General features: G+C 43.5%; 1 protein-coding gene across 2 annotated transcripts in view; it reads right to left on the bottom strand.

Moving 5' to 3' along the window:
• The window catches only part of TLE1 (TLE family member 1, transcriptional corepressor), an 88,325-nt gene that overhangs the window by 49,824 nt on the left and 19,292 nt on the right, over positions 1–19,209 (bottom strand). The window contains exons 5-6 of one of the 2 annotated variants that reach the window (XM_032307669.1): positions 8,799–8,861; positions 7,048–7,152 (exon numbers count right to left, since the gene is read on the bottom strand). In XM_032307669.1, the coding sequence (XP_032163560.1) occupies positions 7,048–7,152; positions 8,799–8,861 (168 nt within the window). The remainder of the gene's footprint in view (positions 1–7,047; positions 7,153–8,798; positions 8,862–19,209) is intronic. The other variant, XM_032307670.1, reaches the window with a different exon arrangement.

Raw genomic sequence — 19,209 nt, 5'->3', positions numbered from 1 at the left:
ACTACTTACAGGGGCCAAGAATTCTCAAGCCACTTGAACATAGTTTTTTAAAAAAGAAAAAAAAAAAAAAATCCCCTTAAAGTTCCCATCTCCATGCAGGAGCACAGAAAAGGACAGACAGGCAAAACTGATGGCCTATATAGAGGTAAGCACCTGGAGGAAGGCCTAAAACTCTGAAAAAGACCTGAACTCATCTTCACTCTTTCTGCATTGCAGAGAATCCACAAAGGCCAACTCTTCCCCCATTATCACTGATGTCCTTGCTTGTCCTGCTTGCCCCAGATCACGGTGACAGTGACGACAATGATCAGAGCACTGGGCTGAAAGGCCTGAACTTGATGAAGTTTTAAAAAGCCAGGTTTATTTAGACAGACCCACTTCTAAAGCCATGGAAGGTTTTGATGAAAAGATGCTCAGCATCATTACCCAGCAGGGACATCTGCAAATCTAAACCACAGACAAAAGACACCACGTCACACTCACTGGAAAGGCTAGACTCAAAAAAGTTGGACAGGTACGAGTGCTGGAGAAGATGCTTAAAAAATGGAATTCTCATCCATTACTTTTGGAAAACAGTCTGGCAGCTGCTCAAAATGTTAAATAGAGTTATCACGTGACCCAGCCATGACATGTGTAGGTTCAGTCGGGAGAAAAGAAAACGGGTCCACACAACATGCACGCAGTGTTTACTGCAGCGTTATTCAGAAACAGCCAAAAGGTCTGGAGACAACCTCAATGTCCACCCGCTGGTGACTGGATTAATAAAGGTGGCGTATTGATACAATGCAGTATTACTCACTAGTAAGGACTAAAGTACACACTATATGAATAAGCCTTGAAAACTCTATACGAAGTAAAAGAACCCAGCCACAAAAGGCCCCGTGTTAGCGAATTCCTTTTACGCAAAATGTTTGGAATAGACAAATTGACTGAAATAGAAAGATCAGCGGTTGTAGGGACTGGGGGCTGTGGGGGGCAAGGGGGTAACTGCCAATGGATATGGGGCTTCTTTTTGGAATGATAAAAATGTTCTAGAATTCGTGGTGATGGTTCCACAAGTTTGTGAATATATCAAAACCCACTGATCTGTACGTTTTGAAAAGGCAAATTTCATGGTATATAATTACACATCAATGTAAAAAAAATGCATAGGTCTAACTCTTAAAATGTGGTGCTCTACTTTCTACTCTGAAAAGAGAGAAAACAGGAAAATGCCTCCTTCCAAGGTATCAAGTACAAATCATATGAATGTATGAGAGGAAATTAAAAAGTGAATAATGCCTCAAGTTTTCTAGCAACTAAAAAGCACACTGACTATTCGAAAGGACCAAGACATTGAAATCAAGCTCTGCATTTGTCAGCGATACCTACCTGTACTCCCAGTAAAAAATTTAACTTGAACCCAAGGAGAAGTAGGCTACCTACCAGACTTGCAATATTGCTCCTTCTCCATGGAAAATTAATCAAAGGGTTGGACTGATCACTAAATATAAGTTAGGAGAGCCAGAATATCGATGCAAGTTGTAGCCCTGTCATTTTCTGCTCTTGGTAGCAGGCTAGGGCATTATTCTCTGAGGGCGAATTTGTTTTATAAAGAAACTTACAGCTGGGTTATTGATGGGCTTTCCAGGGATTAACTGCATACTCATAAGAATAAGAGGCTAACCTCATCCTCTTAAACTTCACACACTACAATCCTATAGATAGCTGACAGCTACAGCCCGAGGAGAAAAATAATCCAACATTTTGCTAATCCTTAAACCAATCATCTCATGCAACAATGGGGAGCCTTTAGGTCTACAACTCAATCTCTTAAGGACAGGAAGCCTCCTTCTACAGACACATCAGGAATTTGTATTCATAGACATGCCCTACATAAACACAGACAGACATTTCAAAAGCCCCTAGACTTCTTTCAGTTCACACTAAATTGTTTCCAAGTATAGAGAATTTTACGTTCACCTATGAAGCAGGGATACAGACATCTGACCAATAACTGGATCCCCAAAGGCCTTGACAGAAGTTCTTGCATTCGTCGAAAATTAAGTCAGACTAGGTCCAACTAAATGAGAAGCGAAAAACAAGGTGGCCAACACTAACCCCGAATGTTTTGAGTTGCTGATGTTCACAGGTGTTACTATGAGAAACTGCTCGAGTTTTCTTACGTTCAGCAGTCAGCACTGGGGCAGCTGTCAAAAATCAGGCATTCTGTGGTATGGGAAGGACAATCCCCATGGCTCATGCGGCCAACTCTTCTCTCTCTCCTTCCAATTCCATCACAATGATCTGTGCAACAACCCCTCAGGACCCGCAAAGGCCTTATTCTCCTTTCTCCTAAGTAAGGAAGCCAACGATGTCTTATCCTCACTTCTGCCTCTCAATTTTCTCTCCACCTGCTCCCAAAAGTTAACTTTTCCCCCTCTGTTTTGAACCTTAAGTCTGTTCATCAAGTTCAATAGCCAAAGGTTCTTCACTGCTGCATCCTGAGTAAAAGCTGTTCACGCATGACAACTGAGTGGCAGGAGCAGAACATCTGAATGGGGCTAATCTCAAACACTGACACCCACCTAATCACTAGGAAAGACTAGAGGGGAAGTGACCCGCTGGTCTGAGCCACCACCCCTCACGGAGACTTGGCCAAATGGACCCACAGATCTGCTGCAGGCACTCAGAGAAACAAGGTAGACGGAACTACAGTTCAAGGAGTCGGGACCATGCTTGATAAAGGCTGCCAGCCAGGGTGCTATCCCCACAAAAGCCACGCTGAGTAGATGGTATTACCCATCTGCAGATGGGGACACTAAAAGGAGGTTAATTGATAGTACGAGGTCACAAAGCTCCCGAGTGGCAGCACCAAGCGTCCTACTCAAGTCCATCTGATCCCAGACTCATGCTCTACCTTTGCACAAGGTAAAACAAGACAAATGCTCTGAGAAAGATGAGCACAAAGCGCCGTGGTGCTGGCCAGCCAGTACCTGCAAGCAAGTGGACATCAATCATGCAGTTGTTTCTTTAAAAATTACACTCAGCCAGTCATATTTTACTTTCTAATAAAAAAGCAACCATCTTTCTTTGGGGATAGAGAAACACCAGGTGAAAAATAGTACAAGGGAACTTCCTGGGGTGAAGGAGAGAATCTGCACCCCCGAAAGCAGTGTGGGTTACGGGGTGTGTGCACATGCTGAAGTGATCACCCTATATATTTAAGACTGGTGCATTTCACAACATATAAATTATGCCTCAATTAAAAAAAAAAAAAAAGCCTGTGTGAACAAATACATATGCATCTCTACCCATATGATCTGTAGAGACCACATGTGATATAAATCCACTAAAATATAATACTAATTATCTGGAATCCGAATCTCAACTAAAACCAATTAGTATCATAGCAAGGAGAAGAAGAAAGTTCTTAGTTCCAAGCTCCCTCAAATAATACAAGGGAAAGTGATCTCGAAGAATCCTTCAATCATTTTCCCTGCCTTCAGGAAGACATGAACCATTCCACAAAGTGTTGCCATCTAAAAATCTATTTTGTTTTGAGCGTTTTTAATAGAATTCCAAATTGGGGAGAGAAAAATCTTTGGGTAAGTCTGCTTACATCACAGAGACTGTACCAATGAAAGAAATAAATTTATTAATTAAAAAATAAATTAAATTCTCCAGTAAGCTCCCTTCCCACACGAACCTATTTTCTAAAGAGCACGTGAGCTGTGTGTCACACCACATAAAACTTCGCCTATTAAGATCTCTGCATTATTAAATACTCTTTCTATAGCTACAAGAACATAACATACTTAATAGCAAAAGAGCTTAATATAAAGCAACATTCAAAAAGTAGGGCTATAGTTATTCTGCCAATTATCAAATTTGCTATCCGGGGCGCCTGGGTGGCTCAGTGGGTTAAGCCGCTGCCTTCGGCTCAGGTCATGATCTCAGGGTTCTGGGATCGAGTCCCGCATCGGGCTCTCTGCTCAGCAGGGAGCCTGCTTCCTCCTCTCTCTCTCTCTGCCTCTCTGCCTACTTGTGATCTCTCTCTGTCAAATAAATAAATAAAATCTTAAAAAAAAAAAAATTGCTATCCGTCACAACTGTTTAAAAATAAAGTATCACATGAAAAGTAACTATTCCCACAGTTTCTTCAAATATCAAGTATCTAAGAAGCTTATCTTTCTGAAATACCAGTAATCTATGTAAGTTGAAGCCAGGTGGTGTCTGGAGTGGAACAGGTGTAAAATTCAGTATTTTCTGTAAGGTAGGAGAATTAAGTTTTCCATGCTGGTGAGAAATGGGCATCATTAATTCACTCAGCACGAACAGAAAGAAAGGGACACTCTCTCTTCTTCCTCCAAGAGCACTCCACAGTTCCAGGACAGAAGCTGGGCCCACCTCAGCAGCCCTGGTGTCCTTGAGATTTCCCTTTTTCCAGATCTGCTAAAGAGAAATGTCTTTAGCCCTGGCAAGCAAGCAAGCAAGCAGTAGGCCCCTTGATTGTACCTTAAAGGGAATGAGAATGTTTCGGCTCATTTGCATTTTAAAGGCTACTCTTTCATGATCTTTCACACTTGTAATAGATGTCTAAACCGTTAAATTACTATTTCTTTTCTTAGCCTGAAAGTCGATGCAGACGAAGAGCGTGGCCTCTCCCATTGTTCTTCATCCTGAGCCGGTCCCTGAGCAATACTGACAGCTGCTATCAGACCAGGGCTGCATTTACTCTGTGCGCAGCTGCTGCTTGTAGGAACAGACAGCCTCCCGGAGCCTCCTCCCCTCTGGGGAGACAGGTTGACACACTGCATGTTCAATGAAGGGGTGCGAAGGTCCACTGAATTGTCAACCCAATTTTATGCTACTTCAATTTTCCAGGACGCGCACAATTCCTTTCAAGCAAAAATCAAGCATATGCCAGAGCATGAAACTTACGGTGCAGGATAATTATTGATCACCGCAAACTTGCAAAGAGCCTTCTGACATAAATTAATAGACTGAGCCAAAAATTTACAATTAGGAAAACCGCACAGGCTAGTAGGCTGAAGACACACAATTGGCGTTAAGTCTTGTGCTCCGGGCCCAATTCCCTGATTTGGGTTATTGTCGCTAGCTATCAGAGCTAATCTGCCTTTATAATCTCAACAACATGTTTCCTGGATGAAAGCCATTCATAAAATTAGCGATTCATCTGCCCTTCTCAAACGCCCTGCCATTTTCATTTTCTGACTCAATTCAAAAGGAGTCTTACCTATAAACATCTGGGTAATACAATTTCCCCCTTTCTAACATGTGGGGCTGAGCAGGGCCTCAGAGAATTTACCGGTACGAGGTTCACCATGGAGAAAGGATATGTAAAAATTTAGAGACTATCAGAAAACAAACATGTTCCACAAAGTGTAACTGGGTACTTGAGAACTGCTTTGCATATGTTTCTCTTTAATCAAAACAGGCTTTTCCATCCTCATTCATTTGGGTTAAAAATTTCTGTGCTCGAGCTACAAGTACAATTTGTTATTAGTCTTTGCTAATCAAACACGGTACATGCAAAAGTACCAGTGAATATTTGATTTGATCTCTGAAATAAAGCAATTCATTACACAAGAAAAGGGTACAGAAGGCAGCCGACAAATGCAGATGTAATTGTGTTTTTTGTTGAATGTGATTAGAGAGCCCACTAAGTAACAGTCAAAAATGTGATCTAAAGAGGGGGGGTAGGAAGGCAGAGCCTGGGTCTGGGGGGAAGAGGAGGAGGGGAGAATTGTTTATGCAGAGCTAAGCTGTCAAGTGTAATAAAGCAGCTTGAATAAAATTTAAGCTGAAAATCCACTGAAGCTCCCCATTTCAGGGAGGAAAAAGCTATTAAAAGGAAATGAAGGTCACCCTCCCACTTTATTTCACCTAATTGACTGCCAATAGCTTACCACAGGCAACCCGACTGCAGATCGGCAATTGAGAAACTGATGAAAGGGGAGTTTTCAAGCTGAGGCTCATTCTTTAATCCTCCTTGGCTCTTATGTTTTTTCTCCATCTCCAGTTGGGATGTAATTTTAAACCCTGATGGATTAACTGGTTCCATTGTCTGTGGCCGTCATTGGACTATGGCACTCTTAATCCGTACAGCAGCATGTCTAATTATCATTACAAAGTGTCTGAGGGAACTATAAAGACCAGCAGGGCATCTTCTCACAAGCAATTAACATAAATTGATAAATGAGTGATCTGAATCCGCTCAAGGCACTCACATATGAATAAAATCAGAAAGGATGGTCCCTTGTTTCAGCTACTTCTTTGGCTTAGTCTGGAAGGGGAGAAAACATGAGAAGTGTCCCGGGATCCCGGGGCCTGCAGCAGTGAAGACAAACTCAGGGGGAAGTAAGGGGGCGGGGGACAGGAGGGGTGGGGAAGGGAGGGGGACCCGACACACCGCACGGTTCACCGGGCTCATTAATGCAGAGCAAATGACTTGTGATTGACAAGCAGTCGCCAGCGTGGAGCGCTAACTGAACTCAAGGCAGGAGAGCAAAAACCTGGTGAAAGGCTAGAGAGCACTGGGGCAGACAATTATCACTTCTTCAACGGCAAGAGAGTGTTCTTTTCATTGGGGTGCCACTTAAAAATTCATGCAAGAGGCACAAGGAAGAGAGAGAGAGCAAACAGTCACCTAGGGCCTAACACCCCAGAAAGCAAACGGCAAAAGCAAAGATGGCTGAAGGAAAGGATCATGCTGAGACCTGTCTTGACCTCCCTGTGATCCAAAGTTATAAGCCTAAAGTAAGGAAAGTATTTAAAATACTGATAAAGAAAGCAGGGGTGGTCTGAGTGTCAGGGCATAAACTGCATCTATCTTCCCACTGAACAGTAGATCTATTTTTCTCCCCCTCCTTAAAGTGTTTCTATCACCTTCCTTATTACGCTCATCTGTCTTCCCCTGTGTACCTCCCATACCTGAGCCCTCCTCCCCAACTCTCACTGACCAATGTTAAGACTACATGACATTATACACAGAGAGAGATTAAGCCATCAAATTAATAAGAAATGAAAGCTGGTTATACACACTGTAGGAGGTAGACCTGGAAGGCCACGTACCCCGATGATGGCATTCAACTCTGCCATGGTCACCTGCTTGGCACGCTCCACAGCCTGGGCCACCTGTTGTTGATGCTTTGAAAACAAGGAGAAGAAAAAGTGTTAGTAAGGCAGCAAAGAACTTCATTCTACCTTCCAATAATAATAACAACAACAACAACAAATATGACAACAAAAATATAAAAGCATACGCAGTGTGGATTCAGCAGAATGTGGATTTAAATGTGAAGTGTCTCAAGCACTGTTTATTTCACAGAACACATGGACAGCAGGAAAAGGAAAACAGAGGACAGGGCTTCCCTTATTTCTAAGCAAAACTAGTCCCCACTTAACTTCTGATGGGAATTTTGGGGTTGGAATGATAGAAAAATCAAAGACCTCAAAATAGGTAACTGAAGCCTTAGAAAATCACTGGTATTGGGGATTTGGAAGATCAGCCAGGTTTGCAAAAGGGGTTCACTGTTAAGTTTGAGCAGATAAAGTTTACAGCCAGTTTAAAACCCCCCACTTCTATACTTAAAATGTAAACATTAAATCTTTGATTACTTCTCTGGTCAACAAATCTCAACCCTCCGGTAGTTTTTGGACACTCTGGAGATTCCTTTCTTTCTTTAGCCTTTTCACCCTCCTGAGGGGAAAAGGAAGGAATCTGCCTCCCCAAACTCCTAGTTCACAGGCTGGGAACACTCTGCACAGTTCACCCGCAAATGGCTTAGTCTGAGAGGGCAGATGTTTCTCTCCAACTCCACCCACAAATAAAAACCAAGCCACATCTTTGCTTTGGGAGGCACGAGACTGTGGTAGAAACCAGTATCACTAAAGTCCAACAACACCATTCCAAAGGCCAACAAATCTCAAGTGCATCATCAAACAGATGTTACACTGGAAAAGGCAGAGGGGATCCCTGCTCTCCACTCTGGAACAGCAGAAGCCGGTAAGAACAGACACCCCGTGTTCTAGCTGTGGCTCCAGGAAGCTATTCACTGTCTCAGTGCAGCCTGGACACACTGAGAACACAACTTATCATTTATTAGCTTGTATCCAAAAGTAATCTTGAAGGCAAAACTAAAATATACTGGCTTTGAGTCCATTTCACAGATTACTCATATAAAGAGCTTTTCCCTCTCAAATAATAAAGTTCAACCTCTGTGACTTTGTAACTTAATACAATGGCTCACATGTGTACGAGACTGTAAGTTATGGCAATACAAACACCTATTTTATCTTTCAGACTATTAGCACATCAGCTTCCTCCATGGACAGCATCACATGAACCTGACTTGATGTCCAAGGACACATGAAACACCTGCTTCCATGGTCAAGTCAACCCTGATGGAACAATTTTTTTTTTTTAAATGCAGTAAAGGAAAAACTCTCTAGAAAGCTTTTCTAGAGATTGGAGTGTCTAGAAAGACACTCCAATCATTAGTAGATTCCCAAGCTTATACTACACGAAGAAAAGCAGAGTTTTATGTTGGATCGTCACTTTGCAGTCTTCCACGGGAAGAAAAAAAAATTAATTTGAGGTTGAGCTATCGTCACCACGTTTACAGTGTGCCCTCAGCTCTGCTAGATGGGATAGCAGGGGGCTTACACACTTCAGCTGGAGCAGATGTTCTTCACACTTGTTCCTTGTGATAAAATTAACATCTTAAAACTAGCTAATTTGCAAACAGAGAAGCAACATAATTGCACTTTAACAGCTGAACAGTTTTACTTACTTCCTGAGACAGAAATGGGATGACTTGTGCACAAATTGTATTCAATCTCTTGGCGATTTCAGTCTATAAAGACAAAGCCATATAAATGTTTAGTATACTTCATAATCAGTTCAGAAAGATAAAAGTTCATACCCAACACTTTAGCCCTCCACTGCCTCACTCTTGAGTGCATAAAATTGCTTTCCCAAGCTATGTTGCTAATATTTATCTTGAGATAAACAGTAGATATTAATCCCACTTGCAAAGTAAGACATAATCGCACGCTTTATTGGTTACTTAAAGAAAAGATAATGGGTAGCTTAATTGAGTTGGAAAATCTACATGGTTTAAGGCTATATGATCCTTTAACCTGGTAAGTACAAACCCCCTTTTATGCTTATTCAATTACAGTGTACTACCACATTTTTATGTCGTTATAGCAAGTTCATTGAGAAGCCAGTGGGGAAGGGGTACCAACAAACTGGTTCTAGCCTTCAAGATAAGGTCCAGCGTGAGAAAGCATTAGAAAGGAGCCCAGGGACCTCCTTCCTGCTTGTCCCAACTCTCACACAACTCTAACATGAGTTGTTAGCGTTAGTAGCCTTGACTGAGTCTCACTATCTCAAACAGGCCAAGAAAACATTGTTGAAACAGAACCCACTTCCAACACGAAGGTCAAGTTTCACCACGATGCGGCATCAACAGCAAGCACCTTGCTGAGAGAGCCCCTGGGTCAGTTTAACATTACAAAACGTGTCCTGACAGACTGTCTGTGGCACAGGCTTTTGTAAAGAAAGTAGGAGAAGTCCCTGCTTAGGTCCAAACCCACAACAATCCCTCTGCTGCAAGGGACAAACTGGCCAAGGGAGGCCATAAAGAGTGGTCTGCTTCCAGCCTAGGATAGAATCCACCTGCCCCCTGGCCTCCAACCTCCTCCAGCAATGCAAAGCAGCTCTGCTTTCCTCTAACTCTGAAGAACCAGCTTTGCTTTAAAAAAAAAAAGAAAGAAAGAAAGAAAAAAAAGTCATCTGAGAAGAGTCCTAGCCTTGACCTTATTTATGTCATCATTTTCTGTCAATGCTTACTAATGCCACCTCTATTACCGAATTAGGCAATGAAAAGGAACACAAGGAAAAGAAAATTATGAAGCGTACAGACCATGCCCTTGAGAAACAGGGAACGGAATAAGTAAAATGAAGTAGAAAACTCAGAAACTGTATAATCAAGTACATTAAAAGGAGATGCCTTGGTCCTATAAGAGGATTCCAGTTAACTGAGCCACAAGGCCTTTGGTTTTATGGGATGGGATTTAAGAGAAACCAACTCAATTCTCCCTGACCACCAATGAGAGAGGGTTTCAGACCTCGCCTTGGAAGAAAGGAGGAAATGACTGGTATAGAGAGCAAAGCCATGACCTTGCTTTAACCAGCAGGGCAACAGATCTATGCAAAAAGGGTGCAGCTGTACCAGGTGCAGAAACAGAACTGCGCCAGCCCCACCCAGCTCATTTGATCCTAGCCACACACTCAAGCTAACTCAAGGTCATGGCTCTCCTCGAAAGTATGGGCAGGCATCCCCTTCCTTTGCAACAAGGTTCTGCACTATATACTTGGGTGCAAATATAGGAGTAGGGATACCCCTTGCAGACTTGTAGGTCCTTACTCCCTCCTCCCTAGCTACCGTACATTCCAATAGCATTCTGTACTTTCCCCCACTCCAAAGTTCACACTTAAGGTCCACTTTTATTTTTTTTAAGATTTTATTTATTTATTTGACACAGAGAGACACAGCAAGAGAGGGAACACAGCGGGGGGTTGGGGGGGGCGGGAGAGGGAGAAGCAGGCAGAAAGCCCAATGTGGGGCTTGATCCCAGGACCCTGGGATCCTCACCTGAGCCGAAGGCAGACGTTTAACAACTGAGCCACCCAGATGCCCCTAAGGTCCACTTTTAAAGAGGATATATACTCACTTCGAGCATACACAGACACACAATGAGATATATATATACAGAAATATAAAAGAAAGTCAGAAAAACCCTAAGTCTATCATCCAGGGATAACCGTGAGTAAGATTCTGGTGATTCTGGAAAGATCATTCCAGACTCTCAATGCATGGTTGTGTACAAAGCCCAGAGTGGAAAGACATACTTTCTATACCAAGGCGTCCCATCAGATACATGGCTTTTCTCTAATATGCTATTTTCACCCAAATCTGTATTATGGATACCCTCCCACTCAATAAATACAAAGATGAGTAAGAACATGACTCCGCTATACAAGCATACTGGTGGCTAAGTGCTCTTGGTATCAGCAGATGCTCACGCTCCATCTCACGTTGCACAATTACAAACTCTGTGTCTAATAACCCTCTACACAGATCTCTGAAAGGAATCACTAGAAGTGAAACTGCTGGGTCAAAGGGTATACATGTTTTACACTGTATTACAGTGTAAATCAGCCTGTATTACAGGCTGATCAACTGCCCAGCAGACAAGGTCACCAATTTACAGTATCAACCATGTAGGAGGGGGCTTGCTCTCCTACCCAATGTCAATATTGGGTTTCGTTGACCTTTCTTTTCATCTCTATCCACGTAATAGATTAAAACAAAGAGCTCGTTTCTATTTGCATTACTTAGATTCTTCCTGAAGCTAACTAAACATCTTTTCACATATGTTGTGGTCCACTATCTTCCTTCATTTTTCCTTTGATGTCTATTCGTCACTCTTTTAGTCGTAGTTCTTCCCGTATGGCAAATATCAACCCTCTCCATAGCTTTTCCAGCTTGCCACTTGTCTTTCCACCTTGCTTCCTATGGATTTGTTGCCAGAAGTAACTTTAAATTTTTAGGTGATCACTTACTAAAGAATATTTTTTCCTATGATCCTGGCTTTCGGGTCAGGGTTCGAACATCCCAAAATCATAGATGCCATTCTTAATTTTCTTCCTAGTGCTGCTAATGGAATTTATTTTGATTTAAGAAAAAAGGATAATCTCTTTAATTAGTGATAATAATGATATGTGTTGCTACATAGGATGTCATCAAGGTAGAACTGAACTGAAGGGTCAGGAGACAGTTAAGACCTTGAATGGAATGAACTCATATACCTTTAATAATACCAGAGTTCCTAAAAACAAAATAAAAGAAGTACAGATTAAAGTATAGACAATATAAATTAGGTGAGAGTAGTAAGACTGAAGCAAAAAAAGAAGGTTAAAGATCAAAGCTCAAACTGATGAAGAGACATCAAAAGCCATACCATCTGTCCTGGGAATTCTCACTAAATGCTCTGGAGAAAGAATGGAAATAAGAGCAACACAGGAGGCTGTTACCCCAGCTGTCTCCCCTCCTCCGCCAGGTCTCTAAGCCCTCATCTTAAACTAGCCTCCGACAAGCGAGCTTGGTTTGGGGCCACAAAGCTAAATTCAGATCTCCCCTCCGGTTTACCCTGAAACTCTTCAAGCCACCCCGATTCTCCCTACCGAGAGTACACCTACCCTCCTGACAGCGTGAGGATATGTCTTGTGTCCCCAACAGTGCCTGAGTTCTAAAAACATCACCACCACCCCGGGAGGGTTTCATAAACATTTCCCCCCACACTTAAAATAGCGTGGATGGCAGCATAAAAACAGACAATAATCAGTATTGGCTCTTGCTTCAGTGCAAGGATATTCTGAAAAGACCTTTAATTCAGCACAAATTAACAAGCAGCAGTTGCTACCTGGGCTTGTGACCACAGAGTTTGGAAGCTACTGGACATCCAACCTGGCTTACGCAGGTATTAAGAAAGTTCTCGGGCTCTTTTAAGACTGCCTTCTACCTACCCTGAAGGCTGGACAATGCCAGTGGGGGCGGGGGCGGGGGGGAGATGTACACAAGGCAAACCGTATTTTCCACCTAGAAATCACTCTTCTGCCCAAAGCCGAAGATACATTTGGTACCTGCTAGTAGTCCCAACTGACACTTAAATAAGTGCCTGTATTTAGGACACAATGTAAAGCCACAACATTGAAGTGTTCAAGAGCTTACCCCAAACCGGATCTGCAAGGCAACCTGGTGCCCAGAAACTTAACCAGCAGGTGAAAGCCCCAGTGTCAAGCCTTACTTCACGGAATGCCGCCGCACACTGAGGCAGCAGGAATCCAAATTACCTGTCCAGAACGATCTGCTGTTCTTACTGGGGTTGGCCCTGATAATCCAAAAACCTAGGTCTGCCTCTCAGCAGATGAGTAACTAGGTGAGCTCAGGCAAGTCACTTCAACTGCTGGGCCCCAAGGTCTCTGCCAATCGGCATTAGCATGTCATCAGTATCAAGTGAGCAGCTATGTCAAACTACAGCTGTGCTATTACAAAGTGCTAAACTCTTACCTCGACCCTTCGAGGCCTTCTTCAAATCCACACAGAAGGTGCTCCGTAACACCAATAAACACTTCTCTAGGCCCTTGATGATCTTCCGTAGCACTTTCTGTCATTTAGCAAACGAAGCCTGTATGTTTAAAATCATGTTTACATCGGGATTCCTGGGTGGCTCAGTCGGTTAAGCATTTGCCTTCTGCTCAGGTCATGATCCCAGAGTCCTGGGATAGAGCCCTGTATCAGAGTCTGCTTCTCCCTCTGCCTGCTGCTCCCCCTGCTTGTGTTCACATGCACGCTCTCTCTGACAAATAAATAAAATCTTTAAAAATAAATAAATACAATCACTTTTCCGGGGCACCTGGGTGCCTCAGTGGGTTAAGCCGCTGCCTTCGGCTCAGGTCATGATCTCAGGGTCCTGGGATCGAGCCCCACAGTGGGCTCTCTGCTCAGCAGGGAGCCTGCTTCCCTCTCTCTCACTCTCTGCCTGCCTCTCTGCCTACTTGTGATCTCTCTCTGTCAGGTAAATAAATAAAATCTTTAAAAATAAAATAAAATAAAATAACTTTTCCCTAAAACTTCCGTACAGTTTCCAAACAGCTTCTGGCATTAAAGTCTTCTCCACGCAGGATGGGAAGCATGAGAGCAAGACTCCCACTGAACGAGGACACAGCTTCTCACCAGACCTGTTCCACTCACACACTGACCACATGGTACACATTCAACACACTCTCAAAGGAATGCTTCACTGAACCAAGACGGAATCCCCACACACCCTAAACTCAATGATCAAGGTGCAACCAGATAAACTCTTTCTGAACAGTGTCTGAATAAGACTGTTTACGGGAAGAAATCATGTCTTGGGAGGTATGAGATTCATGTACCTGGATATTTTAACTGAGTTCAATATGGTCAAATACCTCCAAGGCCAGCAAGGAACCAAATCCTGGTGTAATATGCACGGCTCTTAAACGGAACACATGTTCTTCTGGGCATCTGAACTTAAAGACTTAGGATTTTAGGATTCCTAAGAGCTCAGCTCTTCACATTTTCATACTCCTTACACACTGTCTAACTACTAGACTGAAGAGCCCACTCCTGCACACTTGGCCACAACGCACAGAGTAATATATAAGGAGTGCTGTCTGAAGCCCCAAACGGGCAAGACTGCTCTGGAGTGATTGCCCGTGGGTCTCAGAGCAACCCAGTGGCACCCTGCCCAAAGTCAGCATAGGGAGGGGAAACTCCACCACCATTAAATTGCAAATTGATGGATCATAAAAAATGCTGCTTGTGCTGAGGGCTGGCAAACTGATCTTTTGGTTTCCTTGAGTCAAGCGGGAAGCCAAGAGAAAAACACAGTGGAGTGTTGGGAAGAAGTGTCTGGCCACAGATAAACGGGCAACAGCATGAAAAACAAAGCATACCAAAAAAAGGAAGTAAATAATCTCTAAATCCCTTCTGACTAGAAGTTTCTGAGTCTGGGAAATGACAGCCTGAAATACAGGAAGAAAAAAAAAACCACACGTTCAACCTCGCCGACAACCAAATAAAATGCAGATTTTGTTGTATGTAAGGAGGGTCATTCCGCACCAGTTATTTTATTAAAACAAAATTAAGAAAGAAAAAAATTAATAAAATCTAACAATGATGAGTCCTCTGGGAAGTTGGAACAATCATACATTACTGATGACAGAGTAAATTGGTATAGTCGTCTTGGAAAGAACTGGGCAATGTGTTTCAAAAGCATGAAATTATTCAAACCCTTTGGTAAGGCTTCCCACAGCTAAGAATGTATCCTAAGGAAATAGTTCAGATGAAAAGCATTCCACGCATGAAGCTGTTCACGGCAGCACTTGTTTCAAAGCAAAAGAGAAAGGGCCAGGTAAAGACAGAACAGCAAGTAGCTCGGGGCGCCTGGGTGGCTCAGTGGGTTAAGCCGCTGCCTTCGGCTCAGGTCATGATCTCAGGGTCCTGGGATCGAGTCCCGCATCGGGTTCTCTGCTCCGCGGGGAGCCTTCTTCCTCCTCTCTCTCTCTCTGCCTGCCTCTCTGCCTACTTGTGATCTCTCTGTGTCAAATGAATAAATAAAATCTTAAAAAAAAAAAAAAAAGAACAGCAAGTAGCTCCACACATCACAACCATCTGCAGACTTTTTGCAAAACTTAACATTTGCCCTCCTGATAAATCCATTGTCTAAGACTAGGAGAATGGTTAAATATGCTACATCAACCCAAAGGCATGGCCAGGAACCATTAAGGGGACTTTTTTATGGATAATGATGCTTAAATGGCCAATACATTTACTAGATGAAGCAGGAGGGGAGGAAAAATGATGTGGCGTCAGTGTGCCTACTTCGCTTTAAATACATGTAAGTGGCCAAGCACTGTAATTTGATACCCCAAAATAAAAACAGTGATTATGCTGGGGTGGCAGAGTTATCGGTAACTTTTTTTCCCCCCTCCAGTGACCTTGGGAACACCGTCCATGATTGACTGTTTAAATATGTGACAACACAGGGAAGGGAAAGAAGAGCAGGCAGGCCCACAAGACCTGTGATTGACGGCGCTGAGTCACAACAATTCTGGCAGAGCCGGAAACCCTCTGGGTGCTCAGCCCTCTTACAATCCTCTTATCACACGTGGAGAAACCAATGCGGAAAGGAAATGATTTGCCCAGGATCATAAGGCAAGATTAGAAGCCACTTCCTCTGCCTGCTCCTTTCTCTAGGAAGTGGAAGTGGGAAATGGGCACAAGTTCAAAGCCAGAAACAAAGGTGATGAACTTGGCCTTGTCTGCAGAGCAATGCAGCTCAAACGGGACCATAGCAGCACAGAGTCAAGAGCATGTCATCCATCCCTCAGCCAACAGCAGGACCCCAAGAAGGTGACATGCAAGGTAGAAGAGTTTTATAAGGGACCTCGGTTATAAATTGCACACTAATAGAGAGCAGACAGCCAGCTAATCGCACTTTTATCCTCTCCTTCACGGGCAGACAGAATTAGTGCGTCGGCCCCAACATCAGACAATACAGTACCCCAGGAAAGCAAAATCCACAAATACATCTCTAGATCCTAAAGATGACAGTGGATATACCTAAGGAAAATCCAGGATGTTTGAATAAAAACTGCATACCTAAAATGATATACACAAAGCACTGTAAATAATCTCCCAAGAGTCTCCCCTGCCCTTCAGAGGAGGGGAAAAGTTCCCTGACTCCAGACTTTCTTCAGGTCAGCTTTTTACCAGCCTGTCTCCCATGATGGTGCCTTGTTCTGCCAGCACATTCAAGAAAAGGTAGTTTTATCTTAAATTCTAATGCATCAGACTAGCTTTCTTTTTAAACTATAATTATGTCGATAAAGGACTAGCCATATTTTGGGGAAATCCAAATGAAAAGGGCTTGGCATCTCTCTGAGGTTTTAACAGTTTAATGAGGTTGTCAGTGGTTTTCAAACTTAAGGGTGCAGCAGGATCACATGAAAGCCTTGTTAAAACACAGATGGCTGGGCCCCACTCCCAGAGTGTCGGAGTCAAGAGGTCTGCAGCCCATGCACCTGCATTTCCAAAAAGTTCCCAGGTAATCTGCAGCTCCTGAATTGGGGAACCCACTTTGACAACCGCAGGCTCTGCCAAGACAAAAGCAGCATCCACTGCTTAGCACACACACCAGTCCCTCTTACGCCTCATCCATCAGCACAGGTGCCCAGCTGAGAAGGGGCCGAAAGATTAGCAAAACCCGAGAGGGGCTAGAAACAAGCCTGCAGGGAGGTCAGACCTGCCCCTCCTCCAGAGCCTGGCCACAAGCCGTGGCACCCTTCTAGGCCCGTTTTTTTAATAAAACAAGACCACGGCAGGAACACAATCCAGGAGCACAGGAACACATTTGCCTACTGTGGGAAACCTCAAACAATATTCATTTAAATGATTCCATCCCTGGCAATGTAGTTTCGCCCCTTCTTAAACCCTATGATTAAAACAAAACAAAGAGTACCAGATGACAGAAACCCTTTAGTGGCTCAATTAATCAGAACAGAAGTCACCAATTACTGGCAGATAATAACTTTTATGTCCTACCTCCCCCTCATTTGGCAGCTCCTACCGTGTTCTAAACCTGAGCCCTTTCCAACTGGCCGCATACGCCATCCTTTCTCTGCTCCTCTTTCACACCCTCGGCTTCTCTGAAAACAGGGAGGGGTTAAAAGGAAGGAGGGGAGAAAGAAAAAAACAAAAACAAAAACAACAAGAAAACCCTGCTGAAGGCTGCCGGGGCGGAGATAGCAACACTAATTGCTCCCATTCTCTAGCTCCTCACGAGGCAGATTGCAGGGGCCTGCATCTCCGGAGAAAGCTCTCGTATCTTCACGGCAGCTCTCAGCAGAGCAACTCAAGTGCCCTTAATTGTTTATGTTCTTAATGCAGAGCCTCTTGATGCATTCATTTTTAATAGCAGGCTTGAGTGTGGGGCCCATCAAAGAATGACAAAGCAACTCTATTCATTGGTTCCCTGTCCTGCAATGATGGTCTTTTGATTTATTTGCAAATGACAAGCTTGGCAGGCCCCACTTGAGGGCTGCCCTCATTTTTTTTTTTTTTTTAAAGAATTCAGTTACATTTTCCAAGATGAAGTTGAGTCTGCAATGCTGTGTATTTGTGTAAAAATTTCCCCCTTCAGTTCCTTCTAATTAATGACTTAAATGTTTTGACCCAACTGTTGCCAAGCAGAGCATTTGGGCTTTAATTTGTCATTTTGGTAAAGATGCATCCTTGACAAAAGCATCGCAGCTGTTTCAAGGCCCAAATAGCACGTTTCCATTATTCAGAAACCCTTGTTATGGAGTTTAGCAAGTGCTGTTCACAGGAAATCCTACCGACTTGTCCCAGGATGGAAAAAGACAGCTTTTGGTAGCCTTAAAGGAAAATGCGCTGCTGCGCCACAGAACGTTTTCAAGACACACTCTGCGGGGTGAATCACAGAACACAACCATGAAGTCACTACCTATTGTTCTCAGAATGGCAAGAGAACAAGCCTCTTCTGGAACACACCCAGAGCAAGCCTACACCTTTCACCCTCTTCACAGGTCTTAGTCATTAGGGAGCTCATGAGAAATTAGATAATATCATACAATAGCAGGATTAGTGGGAGGAAAAGCAGACTACATCATCCTGGCACGAAGGCTAAAATTACAATCACGAAAATAAAATATGCCCATGTAAAGACAAAGACTGCATGGAATATGCAAAAATCCAGTCACCTCCGAAAACCGGGTTGGATGAGACTGTTCCTTTTCAAAATGTGTAATCGTATTTTCCTTTCAATAAAATTATAAAATAATAAAATAGCCTTTCCTTTTCACTGTAGCTCCCTTTTTGGCCTGTGTAACCACTCTTCAGTTAGTACTGACTTCTAACCGTCTGCAATCACTCTCTCTACATCCTCCCATCCTGACAAAGCCGACAGCCAGTGCACACTACCTATGAAACAACAGTTACCTTTAGCTTTAACATTAACCATTGCCTCGTTCCCTGCATTTTGTTTAGAGACCACTGGATAAACAGTTGGGTGTGAGTATTTCCCTAACAGGTTGGAGTCTTTAGCCTATCCATATAGTGGGAGAGGAAACTCCTGCCTGGGGTCACCATGAGCCAGGGGTTCCCTTAGTTTATTTTACTTTATTATTTTATATCATTTCACTTCGTTTTTGAGAGCGAGCAAGAGCACGTGCACACGAGGGGGTGGGGGAAGGAGGAGAGGGAGTGAGATTTTAAGCAGGCTCCATGCCCAGTGCGGAGCCTGATGCAGGGTTGGATCTGACAGCCCTGAGATCATGACCTGAGCCAAAATCAAGAGTTGAACGCTTACCCGACTGAGCCACCCAGGCGCCCTAAGGTTTCCCTAATTTTAAGAGCATGCTGCAGCTCAATCACCCACACACATGCAGGACAGCTGCGACTCTTCTTCCAAAGAAACTTCTTAAGCAGAGCAGCTACTCTACCGGGAGGCCTATGCCACCAGGGCCAGGCGGAGAATGGCCACGAGTCAGATACACATTTGTGATGGTCAGAGCCCAAGGCAGAG

This window comes from Mustela erminea, chromosome 12 (assembly GCF_009829155.1).
Source record: "Mustela erminea isolate mMusErm1 chromosome 12, mMusErm1.Pri, whole genome shotgun sequence".
NCBI lineage: Eukaryota > Metazoa > Chordata > Mammalia > Carnivora > Mustelidae > Mustela > Mustela erminea.
Note: the sequence above shows the minus strand (reverse complement) of the source record. Positions and strands in the feature narration are given on the sequence as shown.